We start from the raw sequence: 26,006 nt of genomic DNA, 5'->3' as shown, positions 1-26,006 counted from the left end.
ACATGAAGGTGAGTGGGAGCTGGGCTTGGCTGCAGAGCCTGGCACTGCTGCATTCCCCAGCGCAGTGCTGGTGGCTGTGCCACCAGCCGGGGGTCCCACCTCCTTGGGGACCCAGGCTGGGGGCTGCCGCTGCTCCGTCTGTGACACCAAGGAAGTGCCGGTGCGGCGCCAGCTCCCTCTGATGGCAAGATGCTCTCGGGCATCATCCCTGGTTCGTGTCCATCTCCGCCCGTCGGAGGGGTCTCTGGCCTGGTGGCTCAGGCAGGCTTCCCTCCCTGCAGGAAGGAGTGGGGCCTGGAGCCCTTCCTGCCCCCCTCGCTCCTGCAGCTCATCAAAGAGAAGAGCCTCCGGAAATCCCTCTCGCAGCAGCTCAAAGCCCACCAGAACCAGCCCGGCGGCACCAAGGTAAGCCCAGCCCACGTGGCCATGGCTCAGGGCTGATGGAGTGGCAGCATGACCTCTGCCCAGACATCCTATTGTCCCCAGCTGCTCGGGGACTCCTGTTATTGCTGCTTAAGTCCCCTTGAATGGGAGATAATTCCCGGGGTGACAGCCAGGCAGCCTCTCACTCTTCTGAATCCACTTCCAAAAGCTGATCTGGCTTTCCGGGACTCCAGTGCAGATCTGTGGGGTGAGATCAGCCAAGAGCCGGCTCTCAGCTTGGCCAAAGCAGCACACATCAGTATTGTTATCTCTGCTTCTGGGCTTGGAAAGCTCTGGAGGAGGCTGCTGAGCTACTGCCTCGGTCCCTGCAGCCATCAGAGCTCCCGGGGGGGGTTATATATTGCCCAGGAGGGTATACATCTCGGGGGGGATTATACATCCCCCAGAAGGGTTATACATCAAGCGGCTGAGCTCCTCCCTGGTTGTGCCTCTGCTCTGAGTTACCTCCCAGCATCTGCCCAGGATGGCAGAGGAGCAGAGACCCCCTCCACCCTATGGCAAGCCCCCAGGCTCGCTGCCAGTACAGCCCATGCCCCAAGCTGCCTGCCAACACACCGCGCACCCCTGCTTGGGAGCTCCTAGGCTTGTGCAGGCCTCTTGCTTTTCTTCCCCCTTGTGCTGGTGGTGATGGCGCATGTGATGTGTTTTGTCAGGTCTCCACGGCGCAGGCGAAGCTGCAGTACCTGAGGATCTTAAACGAGCTGCCCACCTTTGCTGGGGTCCTCTTCAACACAGTGGGACTGGTACGGTAATTCAGGATGGGCTGGGAGGTGCTTGGCACTGGTCCTGAGTGTGTGCTGAAGGGGAGGGCCAGGGGAGAAGTGGCTTCCACAGAAATTACTTCTTGCTCTTGCTCTGCCCTGCTGGGTCCAAGTGCATACAGAGAAGCCTTCAGAGCCTCTGCTGACAGTAGGTCAGATCTTCAGCTCTGCAGGGTCAGCGTTGGCTCTGTTCTTGCCAGCCTTTTAGGCAACAAGATGACCTGCTCAAGGAAGTCGGAGTAGTTTCAGACACATGCTTATAGCTGGCCTTACCATCTCCATCAGCAGTGGTCCAGCCTGACCGCTACTTGGCAGCTCTCAGGAATCTGTCACTGCCACAGCCCACTCCTCCCCACCTCCATCAGAGGCATCTCCACCCCTCACCCAAGCCACCTCACTTTCTCCATGGCAGGAGGAAAGCCACGAAGCCAAACAGGAGAATGGTGGACCCACTAAGGCTCCCCGCTACCTGGCTCACCTCTCCATCCCTCTCGCTCCACATCCCATCCAGGGGTCTCCATGTAAGTGTCATCTCTCTGCCATCCTTCCCTTTACCCTCAACCAACGTCCCTCGCTTTGCCTCCTGGGTTCCATCTCTTGCAGCTTTTGATCTGATCTGCTTCCACCACACCTCAGAGCTCTTCACCTCGCAGCTCAAAGGTGCCTGTAGGAAATCGGTGAAGGCAGAACCACGTGGTGTCTGGTCAGTGCCATGGCTGACCGATCGGAGCCTGCCTCCGACACTGCCTGGTGTGCAGCGTTGGGCAACTCACCTCTGGTGTGGCTGTCCTGCGTTTTTTTTTCATCTCTGTCACCAAAGCAATGACTCTGAGCCAGGCTAAGAGTTGAACCATGTGCAGGTTGTAAAAAGTATTCCCTTATTCTCTTCTGCATGGGTCTGCCCAGCTCCTCTTCACCTCCAGGTCTGGCTTGAAGCATCCTTCCTGGGTACACCAGAGCAAGAAAGATCTCTGTTTTCAGTCAAGGCTTTAGTCTTTCTTCTTTTCTAAAATGCATTCACTCCCTCCTCTGCTTCCTTCTCTCAGAGGCAATGTCAGATCAGACAGATTTGTAACATGCTCTTATTTTTCTGTAGTGACACCAGCAGGCCTGAATATTTCATGTGGACAGTCAGTTCAGTGCTTTATTTTTAAATAGTCTTGGCATCCTGCACACCATTCCCAGCTCTGCAGAGAGGCTCAGGGAGGGGGGTTCATGGCACCAGCTTTACCTGCTGCTCTGCAAAAGCCATCCAGGACCCAGCTGAGCTGCTGACATTGAGGCTTGGCTCCATGGGGAGAGCCAGGCGCAGCCCATGCAGCCCAGGGTGCGTTTATTCACCCCTGTCCGTCTGTCTCTCTCCATGTGCTCATGCTACCAGGACGAGAAGCAGCCAGCCACCACGCTTCTGGTGGGACCCCGGCACGGCATCAGCCACGTCATCGACCTGAAGACCAACCTCACCACTGTGCTGTCAGAGTTCAGCAAGGTCAGCAAGATCCAGCTGTTCAGGGAGAACCAGGGGGTGGCCCGGGTGGAGACAAGCATCCTGGATGCCAAGGTAGGCACGAGTGCCACAGAGGCAGACATTGGGAAGAGGGCTGGTGCAGAGGCTGTGGTTGGGAGTTTGGTGTTCGCATTTGAGGGGGTTCAGGACACAGGTGCATGTTGGAGCAACTGCTTGGAGATTTCTAGGGACTCAAGCCGCTTTAACGTTGCAGTCACAGGGCGTGTGGTCTGCGGCATCTCCCCGCCTGTCTGACTCCTTGTGCCATAGAGGCAGGGACTGATGCCAAGGGTGTGCGGTGCAGGCATGGTGGCATTCTGGCCATGACCCAAATACCTACCCAACAGTTTGAGCAGGGTCCTTGGGGCAGATGGGGGTGACAAAACAGGCCAGGCAGGTAGCAGGGTCCTTTGGAGGCAGAACAGCACCTCACCTCTGCTCAGGGCTGGAGAAGAGTGGTCCATGGCCATACCTGGGCTGGATGCAGGTACTGGAGGGGACTGGTGGGGTTTCGTGCATTAGCAGCACTTGTGGAACTTGTCAAGCCACACAGGATCATTGAATGAACTGGAAATGATGGGATGGGGAGTGCTGGGCTCAGAGTGTGAGATCGCTGGATGTCCTTGGGCATGGGTGTCCCTGGCTCTGGTAAGCCACCCCCTGGGTATCTTGCCAGTTGCCTCTGTTATCCTCCCCTTCAGCCCACCGAGCAGTCTTTCGACTCCTCAGCTTACATGCCCTCTTGGGCCCTGTGTGTTGTCGTCATGACATCCCCTGCTAGTTGTCACATGGTGCAGTGCTGGTTCTGGTAGTCAATCCCCATGGTTAGGCCCTGCCACCCCTCCTCAGCCCTCACAGTCTCCTGTCTCTCCTGGGTCCCAAACCCTTCAGAAGGACTGTCAGCAACACAGTAAGAGCTTTACTGACTTCTTTGGTGTCTGGTCCAGCAGCAACAAGATCACAAGGAGATCTTCCATTGGCCTTTGCTCAGGTTTTTAATAAGCTAGGACATGTCTCAGCAGACTTGCAGGCAGGTAGCTGTGTGCCTGATCCAGGGCATCCTCTGTTTCACTGCCTCCCCGTGCCCAGCTCTTCCCTGCCCCATGGGGAAGGACAGAGCTGAGAGGCAGCGATCTGACAGATGAACGCCAAGCCTCATCTTCTCCTCCCACCTTGAATTCAACAGGACAGAGTTAGGACTGAGTTTGAGCTAAGTTAGACAGGAGCAGTGCTTGGCAGAGCCTGCCTCATGCCATGACATCTGGCACAGTGGAGCTGTGATCGCTGTGGCGCACAGCAGACAGGGTGTATCTGCACAACCGCCCCCAAGCCTTTGGCTGTAGATCAGTTTTGCTGCCCCCTGCATTTATCCCTTTTACCCCCAAGGCTGATGAAGCTGAGCTGCTTTGCTGGCTATCTCCACATTTCCACATCTCCTGCGAGGTCCCTAAGCCTCAGCCCTCTCTGCAGCCCTTTCCTTGCACTCTCTGTTTCAGCCATAGCCTCGCAGATGTAATCGTGGTGGATTTGTTTAGGATGCTCCTGCTGCCTCCTCTCCTGGTGGATTTTAGCACTTCCTCCCACCAGGCTCATTAATTCCTCCAAGTCTGTTTTCCTGCTGCCTGTGTGCCTGGTCCAGTAGCTCTGCTGAACTGCAATAACACCCCAGTAGCCTCCGCCAGAGTTGTGCTCATCCTCATCCCCTCTCAAGGCCTCATCAGTGAAGCCCTTTTTTTGCGTTTGTAATTCAGTGAGTATTTGGTCAACTGTAATATCTGTAATATTCCCTCTTCTTCATCCCACTGAGGTCAGTCATTGCCCAGGTGAAGTTCTGGTGTCCTGCTGTCCCTACCCTCCAAAACCTTCAAACCTCCCCCCTGCAGCCTGGACAGGTGAAAGCCCTCCTTGCCCAGCCCCTCTGACTGCTTGGGCTGTGCAGGAGACCACCGGCTCTCCTTACTGCTTACGGGGCAGGTATAACCAAGGGATATCGTCTGCACTGGTTCCTCCTGGTGCCCGTGCCCCTTGGTTATGTGTGTATAACTCACGATATTAATACATTAATGATAGGCTGGTCACAATCCCATGATTGATGGCTCATGTCTCACTGCGAGTGCTCAGAGCACAGCGTGTTCCTGCTGTCACTTAGCTCCGTGGCCGTCTCGCTAGCTGCAAGTACTGTGCGGGGGGATGTACAGCATTCGCTCTGTTCCATGCGGCGCTGGGAGCACATCGAGCTCAGCGTGGGGTGCACGGACCCCTCTGGTGCTGCCGTTCCCTCCCTGGCATGGGAGAGGGCAGTGTCCCCCCTGGCGCGGCCCGGTGCACAGCTGAGGCGAGCCGCAGGAGCGGCAGATGTGCTGGATGCTGAGGTGATGCTGACGTCCATCTGCTATAAATTAGGTGGCAATTCCCACGCAGCTTCTCCACAGATCCTGCAGTGCCGCTCCCCTCAGCCGTGCTCTGCAGCGATAATTAACTACATAACACCAGCAGCCTTTTCCTGCTGTAGGAGCAGACTTTCTCCCGTGTCCCCTCTATCCAGCCTCCCAGTTGGAGAAAAGGCAGCTCACGTGCAATGTCCCGCAAGCACGTACGCATGCATGGCGGCTCTGTCTCCTTGAGAAATTCCAGGCCGGTGCCTACAGCCACCAAAAGCCCCTCTGCCTGCCTGGAGCAGAGCAAACATCCCATTTGTGAACCTCAGCAGGCTCAACAGCACCCTGCCAGTGCGGAGGCTGCTGTTATCTGTCTTCATTTAACCATGATCCAAAGGGCTGGGTTTTAAAGCCAGAATGTCTGCTCCAAAATGAGGCATATGCTAATCCTACACAGGACAGCGATGGATGAGGCAGGCTAAGAAAAGCAGGCAAAAAGATCATTACCTCGCAGCGCTAATCTGCTTTCGGCAATGATTCTATTGCACTGAAAGCGTTGCTGGCTAAAGCCCTGGGTTGCGAATGAATCTGTTTCCACCATGAGTCATAAACCATTAGAGGGTTGTGCTCAAAGTAGTGTCCTGACTGTGCTGGGGACCTGCGCCCAAATCCCCGTCCCCCCTGGAAGCCTGTTGGAGCCCTGTGAATTGCAGAGCAGGTGGGAGTGTCCCCCTGGGGCCGTTGCACCGTGATGCCTGGAGCTGCATTGCAGGATGCTGGTGCTGGGGCAGCTCCGGTGTGTTCCCCAGGTAACTGCAGTGATGCGGCCGAGCCAGCCTGAGCCGGTGGGGGGGGGGGGGTGGCCCATCGCAGCTGCTCGCTGCGTTACTGTGGAAACAGCAGATGGTCAGTGAAGGTTAAGGGATTTGTGCAGAAAATCCATTTTTAATTTCTAAGTGCCAGGTTTGTTGATGTTGTGTAGTTGATCCTAAGGGTTAAAAAGAGGGGTCAGGTCACGGAGCAGCCATCGTCTGGGAGGTCTGCCCACCCTGATCACACCAGCCAGCGCCACCCAAACGTCCTTATCCACTGCTTGCCTGCAACCACAGCCCAGACGTACCTGCCAGGAAGGAGCTGGGCAAGACTTTCAGGTAACAATCAGGCTTGAGGAGATCATAAACCATTTGCATTTAGTTCATGAGGAAAAGAAACGGTGTTTGTCTTATAAATTATTCACTGGGTAGTTAATTGGTTTGTTTTGGAGCTTTTCCATCCTGGGCTTCAGTTTCTGTTTAAAACAACCCATTTGTGATACAAACTCAGGGCTGGTGCCTCTGCTTTGCTTTCTTCAGCTGTTTGCCACTGCAAGGGTGGCAAGGGGGGCACAAATGCTGTCAGGACCCCTTGTAGAGGAGCTGGACTGCCTCAGGACAGAAGAACAAAAGCCTTCAGGCCTCCGCTACTGGGTCCAAGAAGGATTTTTATTCCCTGCAATGTCCGAGGGAGCTGGTGGGAGGGGAGGAGCAGGTTTCGCCTTGACAGACACAGAGAGTGGGGCAGGTTTGCTTGGAAATGCTGAGAAAGTTCACAGCCTGCAGCTGGGGGCAGGACAGTGCTTCCCTATCTGCGCTGCCACAGTGCGGGTGTTTTGCAGGATTGTGTGGTCACTCCCACCTGGCAAAGTCCCCTCTCTGCTGGGGCCGTCGCTTCTCCACTCCTCCTCCTGTGCTCTGGACTTGCCAGCATTGATTCTGGAGTTCATGGATTCGCTGGGGACAGGGCGATAGCACATGTTGTCTCCTGTGATCTTTATGCATTAAATGTCTCAGTGGTCTGGGGGCCCTGCAGGCCTGCATCTCCCAGGGGCTTCCCCCTCCAGCTGCCCAGCAGTGCTGGGACCAGCATTTGAGAGTGGCCAGTGCTTTTAAGCCAGCTCAGATTTGGGCTTCCAGCATGCAGGATTCTGAAGTCCTCTTCTACCTCTCAGCATCCCAGGAAGGGCAGTGTCAGCATCTCCTGCCCAGCATCTGGGCAAGCCTGGCAGCACTGATGAGTGCAGAACAGGCAGAGGGGCTGCTGCTCGCTGCACTCACCCCAGCTCAGCAGTGCAGGAGGCATGGGGAGAGCTGCTCAGCTCCATGAGCACATCAGAGCCAGCTCCTGATGTCCAGCTGGGTGCTCCACCAGGTCGCACCCTTGGCTGTGCAGCTCCGCAGCTCCTGCAGAAGCAAAGATTTTGTTCTTACTGAAATGCCGTTTCAAATGGAGCATTTCTCCCTTCTGATTTACACAGCTACATGCTGCTGGGCTTTTGATTATTAACAGTCTTGACATATTGGCAAAAAAGCTGCCGAAGACCTCTGAATAGGAATGAAAGAGGAGTGCTCAGGGGACAGCCGGACTGCCTGAGCCAGGACAAGCATCTGCAATTTAACAGAGGAGCTGTCCCAGGCTGCACCTCGTCCCCATGCCAGGCTGCGGGGCAGAAGCCCACGGTGGCTGGCCACTCACCAGGCGCAATTCAATCAAAGGCATCGGGGTAATTGACTTCTTGTCTCCCAGCAGGGCCTGCAGCCAGCTGGCACTTTAGCCAAGATCAAGACTTGACAGAGAAAAACAAAGGAAAAATTAATTCACAGAGGTCCCCGCCTGCTGCAGTGCCTGGAATCTCACTACTGATGTCAGTGTCCCAGGGGCCCTGGTGTGCTTCCAGCCTGCCATGGAAATAAAAAGCCGCTGTGCACGGCCGCGGTGCAGCCTCCTCCTCTCCCCTGAAAGGAGCCGAGCCCTGCCCGCTGCCCACTCTTCCCTTTCACTGGCGATGAGATGGTGACCCCGCTGCCTTCCAGCCTTCCCTGCCGGAGCTGGCGGCAGTGGGTGCCAGCGGGGCCGCAGCCGGCCCTGAGCCCAGTGGTGCTTCCCCCAGCCGAGCATGGCAGGGACGCGCTGTGGGTGGCACGGCCAGTGCCATATGTGCGTTTGCCAAACCGTAGTCTGGAAATGGTGGGGAGCCCCATCCAACTGGCAAGGGCAGGCAAGGCCAGCATTATTCCTGCTCGTGCAAGCAGTGACTGAAGCCCATCGCATTTCTCCTACATGAAAAGCGAGGCTTTGGAGTGATGATGGACCTGAAGGCTCTGGTTCCCTAAGCTGAACTCATCTTTATTTGCAGTAAGCCGTTCTGAAACACCGTACCTGGGGAGAGAGGGGCAGATGCAGTTCCCCCCGCCTCGCAGAGCCTTTCTAGCGGGATGTAAAGCAAAGCACGTACCAGCGTGTGGTGCCAGCCCCAGCACCACCCATAGTGCTGCCCGCGGGCACCCAGGATTGGAGCCAGCCAGAAACAAGAGTGAGACAACATGTGGAGAGGATGAGCTTCCAAGCCTGCAAAGCCAAATTTGATTTGTTTATTTTAAAAACCAACCAACCAAACAAACAGAAAACCAAGCAAGCAGACCTCAGGCATCCAGTGCTGTGGGCTTGAGTGCAGCCCGATGGTGCTGCAACCTTGGGAGTCCTGAGAGCTTGCTTCAACAAGTAAGAAACACGGAGGATGCCAAAAGCATCAGCAGGCTCTGGTTATTAGAAGTCCCACAGGGAAGAGCACAAGCCCTTTGAGTAGCCGTGGGGAGATGAAAGCTGGCCAGGGAGGGAGCTGCAGTGTGATGGGAAGGTGGAGGCTGCACCTGCGCCTTCCCCAGGACACAGCAGCACTGTCGAAGTGGAGAGAAGGAGACACCTACAAGTGTGTAGTCTATAGAGGTACCTCTCCATCCACTGTGACGTTTTGTGGGACCGTGCAGGGAACAAGGAGGGTGTTCACCCAGCAGAGGTGGCAGCTGCTCAGACCCTAAGGAAGGAGATGCTGCTGCAGAAAGCTGAAGGTCTGCCGCTGACAAAGGCAGGAGGTTTATTGATCAATAAATGGGAAATAATGGTCCTAATCACAAGCAGCCTGGTATTGATAGAGCTGAGTTAATAATGCTTAAAGGGAGAGAAGGAAAGGTCAATGTACAAGTGAAAAATTGACTGCTGTCTCATTAGGCCTGGATACCTGTATTATTAAATATACACTTGGCAGTGCACCTCAGGTAAACCAGGGAACATAAATTATGTTAATTCATCTCCCACCTTTCTACTGCACTACATTAAAGGAAGCAGGATGAGACCCAAAGTACATTATAAAGGGAGGAGATTAAAAGGAAATGCACATAAGCTTAGGTGTTATAGCACGCACAGATCAGGTCATAAATTAATTTGAATGTGAGGACTGTTAAGATCTTCTAGAAAAACCCTGGCCATAAAATTTCCTCCAGACATTCTTCTATGAAACCTTCACCTTTGTCTGAATAAGAGAATATTCTCCAGAAGGACATCAAGAGTTGATTTAAAGGCAGGGCGTAATAGAAAAAGCACTATATCCTTAATAAGCTAATGGAAAACTTATCTCTCATATCCAATAAAAATGTATTTTGTTTTACTTTCCAGAGAGACTGGTTGCCAAGCAGGAAACTTTTAAGTGAAAAAATATCCTTTTCTCATTAGGACTAGAAAATCTAGAAAACCAGTATAAGTGAAACAAAAACATCAATAATTTCAGTCTGATATTATGCATTTAGATGTAGAAAGAACATTCTCTTTAAAATTTTCTTCTTTTCATGTTGGCATGTTACGGGTCAGACATGAACCTTTACCTGTGCATCCCACTGGGAATCTGATGTTTGGAATTTTTAGAGCAGTAGGATTATCCCAGGAAGTTTGCTTCTATATAAAACCAGCTTTCATCCTAAAGGTGCTGCTGCCCTGACAAAAATCAGACTGGCATTTCTGCTCTGGCATCCCAGGGAAGCAGAGCCCTTGGGGCCGCCGAGGTATGAGCCCCCGTCACTGTCACAGTGAGAGCGTGCCGGTGAGAAGGAGGAAGAGGAATGACTGGTTGGCATGAGACACGCCATTGGTGCATGGCGGGAGGATAACTGGAGGGTTACTATCCTAGTTAATAACCTGTTCCCCACTGGTAGTTAACACCATCTCCTGATTAAAAGCTGGGAAAGAGGTACTGCGTTTTGTGGCCAGTTCCAAGAAAATCAGTGCTGATGGGGCAGGGAGCAGGTCTTAGAGGAACAACAAGGAGTTTTGCTCCTGCTGCATCCTTCTCTGCCTTCTGGCTGCACACAGAAGTCTCTCTGCTCTACCGCACCACCGCGTTTAGAAAACGTAGCGAAGATTCATGCTTTTTCAGATTGCTGCCTTTTTGTCAGGTCTCGCTGAGATTGAGCAGCGAGTTAAAAAAATTGCAGGGGGAGACAGGGGTGTTACGTGAAGCCTAACCACTTGGGGTCCAGGCCAATGCTGGACCACAGGCACGAGCCCTCACTGCTCCCTGCAGGACATGTCCAAAAGAAAGGAGATCAGTCCCGCTCGCTGCAATGGGTATCACAAGGAAGCCCAAAGCACAGGCTACAGTCCTGCATTGTTGTTACTTAGAGCAGCTCTTTGCAAAGCTGCCGTGAATTTACCATCTAAAACCTGTAGCAATATTAGTTGGAAATGTTCCATGCAACTGTTCAGAAAGTCAATGTTTGCTCAGCTTGCTTGTGCCCAGCTGTCTCCACAAGACCTCGTTTGCCTTGCCTGCGTGGAACAGGGTGACCAAGATTGTCGATGTCTAAAAATAACATCTCTGTTAGCTGCCATTCCTGGCACCTCCTCTTTGTAGCCTGATTGCCCAAGGAAACAAGGTTGCTGCGATTGTGTTGCCTTTTTGCCTCTTGACCCCACAAATCACTTTCAGATCTATTCATGTTTCAGGGAGATGTGGCAGCAGGGTGGAAGTCTCAAAGGCAGCTGAGCTGCTGCAATCTCAGCAAAATTACCTAGGTGGGTGGAAGAGACATTCAGTCTTGTATCCCTGTATGGGAAAGGGTTACAGCCAGACCTCTGCTAGTGAGCTGCAGAGGAGCCGCCGAGGCCGGGGAAGACACACAGCCCAACTGCAGCAGCTTTGCTCACATTCACTGTCCTTTTAAACAGCCAATAATCAATCCATCAGCAGGACACAGAGCCCCTGCAGTGGGGGCTCCAGGGCCATGGGGAGCTCACTGGAGTGCTGCCCTGGCAGTGTGGGTGGACGGCTTCAAGCTGCCCCTAACACAATTTAATCCCTAATAACAATATTTGAATGCCTGACAATTAGAGAAGAACTCTCATGCTGCTTGCTTGCCAGGATGTGAGAGTAATCGTTTCTAAGACCCCTTGCTAAGCTGTAATGCTAATCAGTATTAAGATTCCTCTTTTCCAGAGCAGAGTGCTACAATTAACCCCAGCATGCCACACACCAATTGCTGGAAGCCAGTCTGGAGGCTGGGCTGGCTCGGAGACCTGGCAGGGAGCTCGTGGCATCTTGGTGCGTTGCATGTCTTGTATTTGTGGGCAAGAAACACCAGTCAGGGTGGTTGTGTCTCAGTCCTGTCTACCTTCAGGAGAAGACCGATTGAGGGGCTGCTTCTTGCCACCAGGAACCTACAGTCCCATCTCTGGATGGGTGTGAGCAGCCTGAAGCAGAGGTATCTGAGCAAAGATGGAAACAGGGCTGGGTCTCAGAGGTAATGGTACCCAGCTGGGGCACCGGGACTGCACTGCAGGCTGGACAGCAAGCACTGAGAGGGAGGCAATGAAGGTCCATGACTCTGTCCCCAAGGACTAGCCATGAATCTCTGGTGTTTGACTTGCATGTGGTGGAAACTACCCCCTAGTTTTCCTTTTGAAAGGGAATTCTCAACCCACCTTGACCTCTTCATTTAATCTCCCGGTAGTGAATATTCATCAGCCATTGCCTCCCTGCCCTTGGTGTTTGCTTGCTTTCTTGTTGCTAGCACTCCAACCCTCACTGCTGCATAGGAGGGGGAGAAATGCACAAATGTCTCTTCATTCAATAGATGGCTTGAAAAACCCAAGACTTAGCCCTATGTAGAAGGCACTTGTTTTAAGGACGCTTCCTGTGGCAGAACTGGAACACATGGTTTCCTTTCATCACTTATGTCAAGACTGAAGCTAGGCTAAGAGGTGTCACCCCCGCTCACCGCTGCATGCCTGCCTCCTTCAAGCTATGTGGAGAATCTCTTCTCTCCTTTCTCTCTATCTTGATACTTTCTGTTTGATCTGTGTCATCTCAGGTTTATTTTCCCTGATGCAGAAAGAGCCTCGTCAAGCAGAGAGGGGCAGAGCCTCTCAGCAGAGCACGTTCACTTGTCAGGTTATTTCTTTTCCTTTCTCTTCCTGCCTAGCAGCCAAGGAGGGAACTTCTTTACCCTGGCCCTAGGAGGAGTCAGCCCCTGCCAGGGGCTGGCATGGCTTGGGGATCACACACGGCTCTGCTGGCTTCGCACCCAGGTTTATTGCACTGTATGGTCCAGAGCATGATGTGCTGTAAGGCTGGGTCTTCCTTTGCCAGAGTTGGCTTGATGGCTTGAAAAAGCAGGCATTGAGCAGAGCACAGAACTGGCCAGTGGGTACCAGGAACCTCCTGTGGTTCTGAAACAAGAAAACCAAAATAGCTTTAATGCTTTTCACACTGCGTAGGCTTAAGTGGTTTTTAAAATGGGCTTGGTTTGCCCTGGATGTGGTAAATGAGTTCTTCTGAGCCCGGAGGGCTGTCAGTGTGCAAGAGACTGAGCACGGCAGGATGGTCAGCGCGAGCCACAGCAGTAGCTAAACATCCCTGTTGCCTCAGATATACGCTGTCCCTGGGTAGAAAGTCCTTTAGGTAGGGGTGCCTTGTGCAATGGGTAGATGAGGGCTAGAACTGCCATGCAATAACTTTATTGAAGGCACTGTCAATTTTTTTTCCACCTCATGCGTCCACCTTGAGCAGTGCTGGAGGCTCAACTGAGCTGTGTTGGTGCGTGCTGCTCTGCCCAGCCGGGTCCCAGCAGTGCATGGGACCTCACAGGGCAGGTAAGAGCGGATACCAGCCCGACAGCTTCCCCGGGCTAGCTAACCTTCTCCTTGAGACAAGCCAGGAGTTGGGGAGTCACAGTGTGTGCCGCTAGATTGTGCAGTGAGGTTATATGTGGCACACAGATCGTCTCATTTTTTTTCTTCTCTAAAGCGAAGACCTTTTTTGTGTGCGAATAAATGCTCTCCTAAAAGAGAAGCCACCATCTGCTCCTAGGCACAAATTTAATTTTCTGAAGGGTTAGATTTAAATAAGATCCACAGGCTCAGAGTGGTGGCTGGGGAAGCCTGTAATGGTTTTTTGCCCCTTCTGCATCTTGCTGGAAGCAGATGCCTTAGTTTATGGGAGGGCGACGTGGTGCCTGCAATGAAATAGGGGTTCTGGCAGCAGGAGACTCCACAAACTGCCTGAGCTCCCCAGGGCCCGATGGTTAAACTGGCGCTTGCAGGTAGGCTCAGAGCATTGACGTGCAGACAAAGGATCAGGAGCCAGTTGCATGGGGGCCCTGTGGTGCACAGGCTGTGCCCTGCGGGGCTCCACCTCTTCCATCACTCTTAGGGGAGTCAGCAAGCAGGAGCTGCAGCTGCAGCGGGGCACTTTCTTGTGCATAGCGATCTGTTGGGTGATCTGGAGCAAGGACATGCACCTGGCTGTTTTTTCCTCTGTGGGTGCTAAAAGTGCCAGCCAGCTCACCAGTTAACACCAGTGCAGGGCACTGCCCCTTTGGAGCACTGTTCCTGTGTCAGCTGAGCTGTGTGGCCCTCATGCGCTTTGCCTCTCTTGCCTTCCAGCCGCTAGTGTTGCTAATGGAGTGGCCTGAAGCCACCAACTTTGCCTGCCTGATCGCAGGCTACTGCCGTCTCCTGGTGGACTCCAAGAAGATGATATTCTCCAGGGCCCCCAGCCAGCAGCCCCCGCCTCAGATTATCAAGGCAGGTACGTTTCAGCCTCTGTTTTCTGTGCAAGCCCCTTCCCCAGCCTCCCGCTCCTCCCTCTGCCCAGGGGTCTGCAGCATAGAAAGAAGGGTTTCTCTGGCATCTCCCCTCTGCTCCCATTCCCCCTGCAGAACCAGCAGACCCCCTTTTAACCAGAAAACAAGGAGCATGGAGACAAGTCCTCATTTTGGATGAGCTCTGACTGTAGGTTTCAGCTTGGGCCCTAAACACTCACTACGAGTTCTGGCAGCTCCTAGTGCAGATCCAGGAGATGCCATTTGAAAAGACCTCTGGTGCTGCCAGCTGAATGCTGAGTCCTTGCAGAACAGCCTGTGCATTGCCGCAGGGGTGCAGCACACACTCCTTGGCCAGCATCCCGGCTCTGGAGACAAACGTGAGTGTATGCACTCAGCCAGGGACTGCAGTCCTGCTGCCTTTGGACGCTGCTGTCTTTGGACACTGCTGCCTTCATCAGTGGGGTTCTGAGCTGCATGGGCAGCTCTGCAAGCATAGCTGCTCTGCTGATTTCCTAAATCAGGAAGGAAACTTTGATGTCCCAGCTTTTCAGGTGCCCAGCCTGACGCAGGTAGCAGAGGGCTGGTCTGGGCACAGCAGGAGACCATAACAGCTAAAGACAGGTTCTGTCCCACCACACACTGGTGCTCTGTTCCTTGAGGATGGATTGCAGGTGTGAGTCACCCTCAAAATGATCAATGATTCTCAAGAGTGATTTCAAACAAGAGCCAACCGTGAGCTGCATGCTGTTGTTGCATGCAGGTGTTCTCATCAAATATGTTTTGTATAGGGAAATAGAAAGTACAGGATCAGTGGCTGGAGATGGGCAAAATACCAACCCAGCTGACTCTGGAAGGTTGCCTCCAGACCTCCCAAGTACCACTGCAGCTCCAGAGAGCTGTGACAAGGCTTCAGGTTAGCTGGCGGAGTGTCAAAACTGCCTTCTCAAGATGGGACTAGCTGGGGGAGGTGGGAGGAGTGCCAAAAGCTAGCAGGGTCCTTAGGAAAGGACTCGGTGCCTCTGAGGTCTGAGGAAGGCACCCAGACATGGACTTAGCACATGTGGGAGGACATACTCACAAGAGGCATCAGGAAAGCATCTGCAGCAACTTCGGTGAATCCAGGGAAATATCTGGCAGGTGGTGTTGGTGTAAGTATATGCGCATGGTTTCCTTTTATTTCTTCACCTCTGCCTCTTATTGACAGCTGTCACTGTGCTATCTGCTCTGGGTGCCCTGCAGAAACACACTAGTCACATTTTGCTATGAGTGGAGGGTGTTTCCAACTTAACTGGCTGTCATCAGAGTGGCCCTTCCCTGGTTCATGTCACGCTGAAATGGCCTATGGGGACATATGGGGCACATGGCTGTGGGGAGTCAGAGGAATGCAGTAGAAAGTGGAGAGCATCCCAGAACATCCCCAAGAGCTCAGAGGGAGGCTGGTGGCGCCCACAGTTACTGGTCACTCAGGGGACATCTCAGTGTGCAAGTGGTGCTTTTCCGCACTCTAACAACAGTGATAATACCCAGGATTTTTCCTCAGCGAGACTGTGCTTTGTGGGCATGGTCCAAACCTATGCCAAAAGGGGCAGTAGATCTTGCCATTTCTTGAGACTGTCAAGAAACCAATGTCACTCTGCAGGGGTATGGAGTGAGTGTGAGGGGAAGTCACAGTGTGGGTAGGATAGTGATGGAGCAATGGATCCATGGTCTTCATACCAAAGAGCTAGCCCCTCTCTGGATGGCCTGGTCTGTCCTCAGGGGTACAATGAAAACCTCTCTGACCAATGGAGTGGAACAGTTTCCCTGCAGAACCCATACACTCAGCCCCGCCACTCAGGCATCCTTCAGAAAGAGTGAATTTAGTGCGTATAGAGAAAACAAAGTCTGCTCACAGTTCTGGTCTCGCTACAGCTGCAAGCTGAGCTGTCAGGAGCTAGGCAGATCACAGGGAGCAGGGACTGCTGATCATTAGCACGTCTCTGCAGGAACGATAAGAAAGCCCCACTGGGATGAATCAAGTTAGCCCAGGCTTTGACTTTCCAGGCTGCAGGCAGGCTGTGTCAAAATCTTAAATGTAAAATCAAGCCCTGGCCTGTGCTTTTTGCGTAGAAAAGGAGCACATCCATCTTCCCTGCAGCCCATTAAAACCTCCTGCTGAACTGCAGACGTTTTTAGAAATGCATGCACTGTCTGGATCCTGTCAGTTAGATCCATGTCTCCACATTTCTCTGTGGAGCCATATGCCAGATCTTGCCCTCAACAGGAAGGGTTGTGCCATGCTGGAGCTGCACAGGCGATTTGCCTCCCTGACCCTTCCTCTCCCTGCTCCCACCAGCAACCATTGTCAGCCAAGCAGCTCCATGCCCTTAGTTGTTCTCTCAGCTCTTCATCGGGACCTTCTCCCCCAAAGCATCCAGCAGCTTGATTATAGATTTTAGGGGTTTGGCCCCATTCAGTAAAAGCCTCTGGCTCAGCGTGGGCAGCCAGCAAGGCCATCCAAGCCGGGCAGGCTGCTAGCGTGACCCCTCAGAGGTCCACGCCACCCCACCACAGCCCAGCACTAAACACATATCCCCAGCTGCAGCAGCCTTGTGTTCACTCACACAGCTGCCATTTCCGAGTATACTGGTATGTCCATAAATGAGAGAGATATTGTTTTGATTGGGATTTTAGCATTGCAGGCGATGAACAGTATAATACAAATGTGTGTTTGGGGAGACAAATTGTCCAATTTGTTGAGCTAATGAATTTAATTAGGATTTATTTGATTTAATTTATACTTGGTAAGACAGAGCCTGCATCCCCCTGGCAGCCGTTCTCAGCACAGCTGCACAATTCAACCTGTAATGCAGACAGATCTCACTCCTGAGGGCTGGACCACTGGCCAGAAGTTCAAGCAATATTTCAGCCGCTTGCCTCACACAAAGGAGCCAGGGGAGGCTGTTGCAGGTAAATGCTTAACAGCAGGAGCAGAGGGCTCTTTCAGAGCTAGCCTGATCCGGTAGCTGTCAGCCAGACAAACAACACATGGATCGTGGGCAGTGAGGGACAAGGGACTGGGGGTGTGTCTGTCACTTAAAGTCAGCCAAGCTATGTTGGATGTTTCCCCAAAAGGCAATATTGCACCACGTTTAGCAGTCTCCTGAGGAAAACTGCTTGGTCTGGCCAACATTATGCAAAAACAGTGACAATTCCTTCTTGCTGTATTAACACATGAACGGGCAGACTGAGGCTGAAGGTCCTCGTTTGTGCGTGCAGCCAGGCTGCTCCCGTCGCCCTCTGGAAATGGCTGGTGTCTCAGTGATGTGGGACCCACCTCCCTGTGTCTCAGTGCCCACTGCAATGGCCAGCCCTCCTCTGGTTCTGCCTGGCTTTGCCTCCCAGCAGGCTACTGGGATCTTGCTTCCTCTCCCTGCTGCTCTCATGCAGCACAGAAACGAGATATTTTCCCAGGTAGCTGACGTGGATGGAGTCCAGCCCAGAGCAGTAAGAAGGCTGAGATATTTAGGAAGCAGACCTGTTGGGAAAGGTTAAAGAAATTTGCTGTGGTTAGTCTAGAAAAAAGATGGGTGGGGAGATGGAGAGGGAGGAACAGGACAATATTTCTGATGTCTAAAGGTTGTTTGTAAAAGGGCACTGATCAGTTGAGCTGCTGGTCCATGATGTCATTGATCTAATTCCTCACAAAAAACAGCTTTAGGGTCAATACTTTCTTATCATAAATGTCATAATATTTAACTGCATTAAATTTATCTGATTAAACTCTATAGCACATAATCATTTTGGAGACAACGGAGCAAACCACATGAGGAGGTGGCCTGCTCTGTCAGCATGTCACAGGGCTTTTGCTGGCTGGAGCCCAACTGCTTCTAAATCCTGTCCAGCCACCCTCTAGGCTCTTCTGGCCTCCATCATCACTGTACCCCAGCAACACCTAAGGGCCTCCCTAAACCACTTTCAACAGCTCTTTGTTAATAGAAATCCAGATTTTATTGATTTAGGAAAAAAAGGCATGTCAGCTTCTTCGATACCACACAGGCCTTTTTTAAGCTGGCCATCTTCCACATCCACCATGTATGTCCCTCTCCTGTCTGCCTCCTCCAGGTCTTCCTTTCCATATTGCAGGGAGGGGTTGATGTCTCAGAGCCAGAAGGTTCCTTGTCTTCAATGTCAGCAGTCTCCTCCTGCCCTTGGTGGCAACATGTGTGGTATCTCTCAGGGCTTAACACTTTCCTCTAGAGAGACCCACACACTCAGGTAGGGAGGCCAAGGCAAGTGTGGCACATACAAAGCCTCCCATGGGAATGTGCTCCCTTCCATCACATATGCGTTTATGAAGGTTGCTTTAGTTACAGTTTTCCTGCCTCAGAGGTGGGGTACAGACAAGCTGATCACCCAAAATCCTTTCCATCCCATGATCTGTTCAAGGAGTTAGTCAGTAGGACCCCCTGGGAAACTGCTCTCGAGGACAAGGGAGCAGAAGAGAGCTGGCAAATCTTTAAGGACGCTTTCCATAGAGCGCAAGAGCTCTCCATCAGCAGGTGTAAGAAATCCGGAAAGAAAGGCAAGAGACTGGCATGGATGAGTCAAGACCTGCTGGTTAAACTGAAAAGCAAGAAGAAAATGCACAGGTAGTAGGAGCAGGGACCGGTATCCTGGGAGGAGTATAGAAACACTGCCCAGCTGTGCAGGGATGGGGTCAGGAAAGCCAAGGTGTGTCTGGAGCTGAACTTGGCAAGGGATGTAAAAAATAGTAAGAAGGGCTTCTATAGGTATGTCATCCAGAAAAAGAAGGTCAAAGAAAGCCTACCGCCCCTGATGAACACGACTGGCAAACTGGTAACGATGGACGAGGAGAAGGCTGAGGTACTCAACAACTTTTTTGCCTCAGTCTTCACTGGCAACCTCTCTTCCCACACCTCTCGAGTGGATGGGCCACAAGACGGGGACTGGGGAAGCAAAGTCCCTCCCACAGTAAGAGAAGATCAGGTTCGTGACCACCTGAGGAACCTGAACATACATAAGTCTATGTGACCTGATGAGATACATCACAGAGTCCTGAGGGAATTGGCTGATGTAATCGCCAAGCCACTCTCGGTGATATTTGAAAAGTCACAGCAGTCAGATGAAGTCACCGGTGACTGGAAAAAGGGAACCATTGCACCCATTTTTAAAAAGGGTAGAAAGGAGGACCCTGGGAACCACTGACCTGTCAGCCTCACCTCTGTGCCTAGGAAGATCATGGAACAGATCCTCCTGGAAGCTATGTTAAGGAACATGGAGGACAGGGAGGTGATTCAAGACAGCCAGCATGGCTTCACCAAGGGCAAGTCTTGCCTGGCCAACCTAGTGGCATGCTATGGTGGAGTGACTTCATCAGTGAGCACAGAAAGAGCTACAGATGTCATCTATCTGGACTTCTGTAACATCTTTGACACGATCCCCCGCAACATCCTTCTCTCTAAATTGGAGAGATAGGGATTTAATGGATGGACTGTTTGGTGGATTCAGAATTGGCTGGATGGTCACATCCAGAGGGTAGTGGTCAACAGCTCAAAGTCCAGTCGGAGATCAGTGATGAGTGGTGTCCCTCAGGGGTCTTTGTTGGGACCAGTACTGTTCAATATCTTCATCGACATAGTGGGATTGAGTGCACCCTTAGCAAGTTTGCAGATGGCACCAAGCTGAGTTGTTCAGTTGACACACCTGAGGGACAGGATGCCATTCAGAGGGACCTGGACAAGCTTGAGAAGTGGGCCTGTGTGAACCTCATGAGGTTCAACAAGGCCAAGTGCAAGGTCCTGCACCTGGTTCGTGGCAATCCCTGATATCAATACAGGCTGGGGGATGAAGGGATAAAGAGCAGCCCTGCTGAGATGAACTTGGGGGTACTGGTGGATGAAAAGCTGGACATGAGCCAGCAATGTGCACTCGCAGCCCAGAAGGCCAACCGTATCCTGGGCTGCATCAAAAGAAACATGGCCAGCAGGTTGAGAGAGGTGATTCTGCCCCTCTACTCTGCTCTGGTGAGACCCCACCTGGAGTACTGTGTCCTGCTCTGGGGTTCTCAGTACAGAAAAGACATGGACCTGTTGGAGTGGGTCCAGAGGAGGCCATGAAAATGATCAGGGGGCTGGAGCACCTCTCCTAGAAGGACAGGCTGACAGAGTGGGGGTTTTAGCCTGGAGAAGAGAAGGCTCTGGGGAGACCTTATTGTGGCCTTTCAATACTTAAAGGGGTTTATAAGAAAGATGGGAACAGACTTTTTAGTAGGGCCTGTAGTGATAAGACAAGGGATAATGGTTTTAAACTAGAAGAGGGTAGATTTCAACTAGATATAAGGAAGAAAATTTTTACGATGAGGGTGGTGAAACACTGGAACAGGTTGCTCAGAGAGGTGGTAGATAGCCCATTCATTCAAGGTCAGGTTAGACAGGGCTCTGAGCAACCTGATCTAGTTGAAGCTGTCCCTGCTCATTGCAGGAGGGTTGGACCAGATGACCTTCAAAGGTCCCTTCCAACCCAAACTATTTTATGTTCTGCATGTGTAGGACATTTCTTTCTGCACTCATTACTGGCAGATAGGCCCAATGGGTGCAGAAGATGGTTTTTCAAAAGACCAGCCAGGTGGATTGGCTGTTCCACAGGGAACACGAGTGTCCCACTGCAGTCCAGCATGCCAAGGGCTGGAGGACAGAGAGCATGTGGATGCTTCTCCAGGGTGAGCAGGAGCTTCCCCATGATGTTTTCCCTTCTCCCGGGTGCTGCTGCTAATGTGCCTGTTGTGGTTTTGGTTTAGATTACATCAACGCACACAACCTCCACCGGCCTGCCACGGCGGGGCACACGGGAAAGAAAGAGAGCGGGTTGGTGGGTGGCTCTGCTGCCGGCACCGGAGCAGCCGGGGCTCCAGCCGCCAGGGCTTCGGACTCAGAGCTCATCAGCTTTTGCTACCTGCACATGCGAGAGCAGAGGAAGGAAAAAGAGAGCAGGACAGATATCAATGAAAACCTGATTTTTTTTGAGGAAACTCGTCCCAGGACCAAATCCGACCCCACTTCCAAAAGCTCTGGCCAAGGCTACAATGGGGCAGCTAACGAGTACGACCCAGATGGCCATGACCAAGAAAGGCACAGGAGCAGGGCCAGGGCACACACCATAGACACCCACCTGCGGAGTGACGCCTCGCACTTCTACTGTGAGTCCTGCCAAGCCAAAATCAAGAGCCGTCTGGCCTCATGCAAGGGGGGCAAGCCTGGCAGCACCCGGGACAATATGGTGGACTTGATGTCACTTCCCCCTCCTGGGAGTGATGAGGAAGAAGACGAGACAACATCCCTGCTCCCCGCCATTGCCGCTCCTCCTCCCGGCTTCCGAGACAACAGCTCAGATGAGGACGACCCCAAGCGCCGGGCAGCTGCCCAGAGCCAGGAGCAGGGCCGGCACCTCTGTGGGATCCTCTACGACGAGATCCCTGTCACGCTGATAGACAACGTGCAACCACGGACAGTCCGAGACCATGCCCAAGAGCTGGATGATGCCCTGGTGTCCACCCTGCAGGCGCTGGAAGCCCTGGCTGCTTCAGAGGATTGTCCACATCCCCCACCACAGCAGACAGCAGGTATTTTAGTGGCTGTGACTTTCTTTTTTCTCTATAGCCTTTCTTTCCTGTGGTACATCCTTCCCTTTAGTCTCTTCCCATCCTATGTGTGATTGTGGAGCAGCTTCTAGAAAAAATTAAGTTGTGGCAACAGGCTGTAGCAGGAGCAGCCAAGCTGCTGCTCAGAAGATTTCTAAGAAGCTGAGATGGGACTCCTCTCCCTGACAGTGGCTGAAGGAGTCTCTTGGTTATCCCCTATCTACCCAGGTCCACATGCCACAATGCTGGGATAAGGCACTAACCAGTACTGTAAGCATGAGTTCCTCCTTGCTGTGACCCCCCTCAGCTGGTACCTTCGGCCCTCGGTCTTTGCAGTGTGTGAGCCCTTCACAGGGCAAACCTGCTGTCAGATGGGTGTCTCTGGGACCAGACTGATGACAGCATGGTCCTTTGTCCATCTCCCCGCCTTGGCTGCCCTACTCACTATGGCAGAGTAGCTGTTGCCCGATTTTCCTTCTTTCTCCAGACAAGTCCCTGTAGCTGTGCCATTGCTAACACTGGAAAGCTTCCCAGGACTTTTTCCTGGGCCAAGAGCTCTTGCTGAATTGAGCTAGCAAGCCAGCTCAGTGCTGACAAGTGATCTTTCTTAAAAGCGTTAACCCTTAGTTGCAGGAAGTCACTAAAGTTTCTCTAATGGGATGCTGTGTCCTGCATTCCTGGGACTCTCCTGCCACATGGAGCTCCCCTCTTCTCCATGTAGCAGTGTGGTGTGAGTGTTGTCGTGGGGGTTTTTTTTGTGTCCCTCCTCAGGTCTTATTGTCTTGGCTGCCATCACTCCTGAGTCATCCTTGGATTCTGGCCATGAAACCAACTCTTCAGAGCTAACTGATGTCTCAGAGATGGTCTCTGCTATGAAGCAGCATCAGAATGCAGCCTACTTCCTTGCTCAACACATCAACAAAGAAAACCTCCTGACCAGAAAGGACTTGCCTTTCCGAATCCAGAGCTGTGCTGCCCAGGCTGTTCTCTCCTCACCCTACCCTCTCAGCTGCCAGGAGCCAAGCCCTTCGTTGAAGACAGCTTTCTCTCACCAAAACCCCAACCCTACCAATTGCAAGAGCAAACAGGAGCCGCAGCATGCTGAGCGGAGCTACACCTTGGCTGTCCAGCCGGTGCTGACCCCCCAGCTTAATGAGCAGAACAGGGGGGCTGCAGTGCCAGGCTCCGAATGCAAAGGTGCAGGCCACACAAAAGCTGCCTTTGAGGAATCTCTGCATGCCACAGCAGCCCCAAGCAGGGAGGAGGCACAGGATCTACAAGAGAAGATGCCCAAAGAGATCCAGATTAGCTCCAAGCTCCTCTTGGAACAAAAAAGTGCTGTAACTCCAGCCATCGTTTCAGCTCCTCTGCAGCAAGCGGCAAATGCAAAAGGCTCAGCTCCCCAAGTGGCAGCAGCCTCAAAAGAAGACAAGAACATGAATGGTACCAGCAGCTGTGCATCAGCCAGCAGCAAGCCTTTGAAACTTAAAGGAGGTCCACAAACTTCAGAGACATTATGCAACTGTCAGCAGCAGCAGCAACTCTCTCCGCAGCAGCACTGTGAAGTTTCTCCATGTCCTAAGGAAGCTCATGGCAGTAAGGCTGAAGCTTTCCACCTCACCTCAGCAGGTGAGGAAATGCTGCCCAATAAGACTTTTGCTTCTAAAAGCTACCAGCAAAAAGTGAGTAGAGATGCTCCAGGAAAAGCCACAAATGGAGAGCCAGGTCAGAAGGCAGGTGGGGAAGCCACGAGCCTTGTCTTTCAGAAACACACAGCTCCTTCAAACCAAGGACAGAAAATGCAACAGGAAAGTTCAGCCAAAAGCTTAAAAGCTGAGAGTGGCAATCTGCACTCTCCATCACCTGGTAGCAGTTTCAGGAGCACCAGTGAGGAACCCAAAGGGCCAGTCCAGCTGGTGCCCAGATCCGAGAGCCTGCAGGTCAGCACTGTGCCTTCCAAAAAAGTAGAAAAAGTCCTGGAGGTGACCCAACAAGATGCTGATGTCCCAGCTAAACCCAAAGCTCCAAAAGCTCCCTTCAGGTTGAGGAACCTGTTCTCTGCCACATTTCCAACACGGCTGAAGAAGGAGACAGACGAGCGGCAGGCCCAGCTGCAGAAGGTGAAGCAGTATGAGCTGGAATTCCTTGAAGAGCTGCTCAAGCCAAAGAGCAAAGGTGACCTCCCACCACAGGAGTATCTGCACCCTCCTGCCCCTGGGCGCTGCAGCTGCCAGCTAAGGAGCAGTCCTGTGCAAAAAGTGCCAGGGATGTCCAGGGAGCAAAGGCGCAGCTGTGACTGCAAGCGGATTTGCAGGGGGGTGAGGCCACCCCCTAACCAGTTGGTGATGCCAGAACTGGAGAAGCGAGGGAGGGATAAAGTTACCGATGATCAGAAGCAGGCAGAAGCCATTAGGTTGACAAGCGTGAGCAGCCTTTCCAAAGGCAAGCGGATACGATCCACAAGTTTGGAGTCCAGAGACTACCGGTCAGACCCAGAGAACAGCGTGTCCTGTTTGACAACGTGCGCTTCCCAGGGGGAGTGCATGGGTGCTCCACACTACAGGAAGCTCTTGCGTCGCTACAGTGTCAGTGAAATAGATAAGACTGATAGAACATCCCTGTCCTCTGACATCTACCAGAACATCTATACAACTAAGCAGAAAGGCCCCCAGAAAGAGCCTGAGCCCAGCATCCTTTGTCCTGTTCTGAAGAGCAAAATCCAGGAAGCCTCTGGAGTGGCTGACCCCTCCTATGTCCAGATAGCACAGGAGAAAAAGAACCAGAAGGGTTCAGCAGTGTACTCTGTCCAGGAGGAGATGTATCCAAGTCCTGCTGAGCTGCGGGATGAAGACATGGAGGATGAGAAGTGCTGCTCTATCCGGTACTGCTTCTACTACAGGAAATGCGATGTTGCAGATGATGGCAGTGAGAAGGATGAGCTGTCCTATTCCATCCCCATGCAGATACTCCCAGGAATGAAGCTGGACAATCAGATGGTCCCAGTCATGAGCAGGACTCTTCAGGTCCTAGATGCAACAGCCTGCAGCAGTCCTAATGACAGTCAGACCCAGGAAATAGATTTAAGGACCTCCAGTTTTGAGGGGAGCTTGGCAAAGATCCACACCCTTCGAGGCCATGCCTACAGCTTTCCCAACGGGTTTCTGCAAGTGCAGCTGGACGCCAATGAGCTCCTGACTATCCTGAGGCAGTGTGTGGTGAGCCCTGATGTCCGGGACTGCAAACCCTACATCTCCCAGCTGTCTGAGTACAAGCAAGAGCTCGCCCTCAAGTTCAAGGAGTTTCGGGCATCCTGCCGCCGCGTGGCAGCCGTTGACAAGAGTCCTACCCACATGCTCTCTGCCATCACGAGCAGCTTCCAGGTGCTAAGCAGCCTCATCGAGACGTTTGTGACGCTGGTGTACGTCGTGCGCTCGGAGTCCCAGCGCCAAGAGCTGCTGACAAAGGTGGAGGAAGTGGTGAGAAACTACACCTTCCTCCTGAAGGCTGCGGAGGAGTCCACGGCCAGAATGCTGAGCCACCAGCAGACGGTGGAGCAGCTCGCCCGCCAGTCAGCCACAGTTGCCACTGTCATGAGCACGCTTACACGCTCCCTAAAGACACTGATCAATAAGTAAGCCAGCTACGAAAACCAACAAACCAGTGTGTGCCGGGCCATGTGCTAGTGGTTCTCAAATCGCCTAGGTCGAATGAGGATGCATGTGTACAGGCCCACATTTACTGGGGTTTGCAGTAGCCAAGACACTCTTTTATCTCTGCAGAATGGATGGTTGTGTTGGTGGTGCTTTGAAGGGTAAATTCATGCCCTGTCACAGGCTGTGCAACCAGCTCATCGGGGGTCTCAAGCAGCTGCTCTGCTTGCTCTCCCATGCTGGCTTGTTGGTCATGGTACTTGGGAGGCACAGTCACCTCGTCTCCACGCTAGTTTGGTTTCGTGTGGTTCTGGGCCTCACTTGTACAAAGACCTGTCACAGTGTGCGGTGGGCCAGTGAGTTAGCAGGAACTGAGCTGAGATCTCCTGCCTTCACTTGGGCAGTCTGGAGCCAAACCAGTGTCTTGCCACGTAAACAGCTCTTCTGCCTCCAGGGTCTTCCTGGCCCACAAATGCAACGTAATTAGCAGCAGAAGGGACCTCTGGGATGCAGGTCCCTGCTGCTATGCTACAGCCTGGGAAGTAGTCCTTGCCCAGGCAGAATGCCGTAATTCTGGGGCAGAGCTAGGTCACCCTAGCTGGCTCTACTCTCACAGCTTAGGCACCAATGCCCTAGTCCTGAGCACAGATACTGCCTATGCGAAAGGCAAGTGCTTAATGCGTGCAAGTAGGGACGATCCAAGGAACTACAGGCCTGT

General features: G+C 52.7%; 1 protein-coding gene across 1 annotated transcript in view; it reads left to right on the top strand.

The window, feature by feature from the left end:
* The window catches only part of FRMPD3 (FERM and PDZ domain containing 3), a 30,794-nt gene extending 5,521 nt beyond the window's left edge, over positions 1-25,273 (top strand). Inside the window, exons 9-14 of the mRNA XM_086470020.1 lie at positions 282-405; positions 1,098-1,187; positions 2,587-2,766; positions 13,839-13,983; positions 20,799-21,620; positions 22,410-25,273. Of these exons, the coding sequence (XP_086326146.1) occupies positions 282-405; positions 1,098-1,187; positions 2,587-2,766; positions 13,839-13,983; positions 20,799-21,620; positions 22,410-25,273 (4,225 nt within the window). The remainder of the gene's footprint in view (positions 1-281; positions 406-1,097; positions 1,188-2,586; positions 2,767-13,838; positions 13,984-20,798; positions 21,621-22,409) is intronic.
* Positions 25,274-26,006: the final 733 nt, after the last annotated feature.

Source organism: Leptosomus discolor, chromosome 9 (genome assembly GCF_034619465.1).
Source record: "Leptosomus discolor isolate bLepDis1 chromosome 9, bLepDis1.hap2, whole genome shotgun sequence".
In the NCBI taxonomy this organism is placed as follows: Eukaryota; Metazoa; Chordata; class Aves; order Leptosomiformes; family Leptosomidae; genus Leptosomus; species Leptosomus discolor.
Note: the sequence above shows the minus strand (reverse complement) of the source record. Positions and strands in the feature narration are given on the sequence as shown.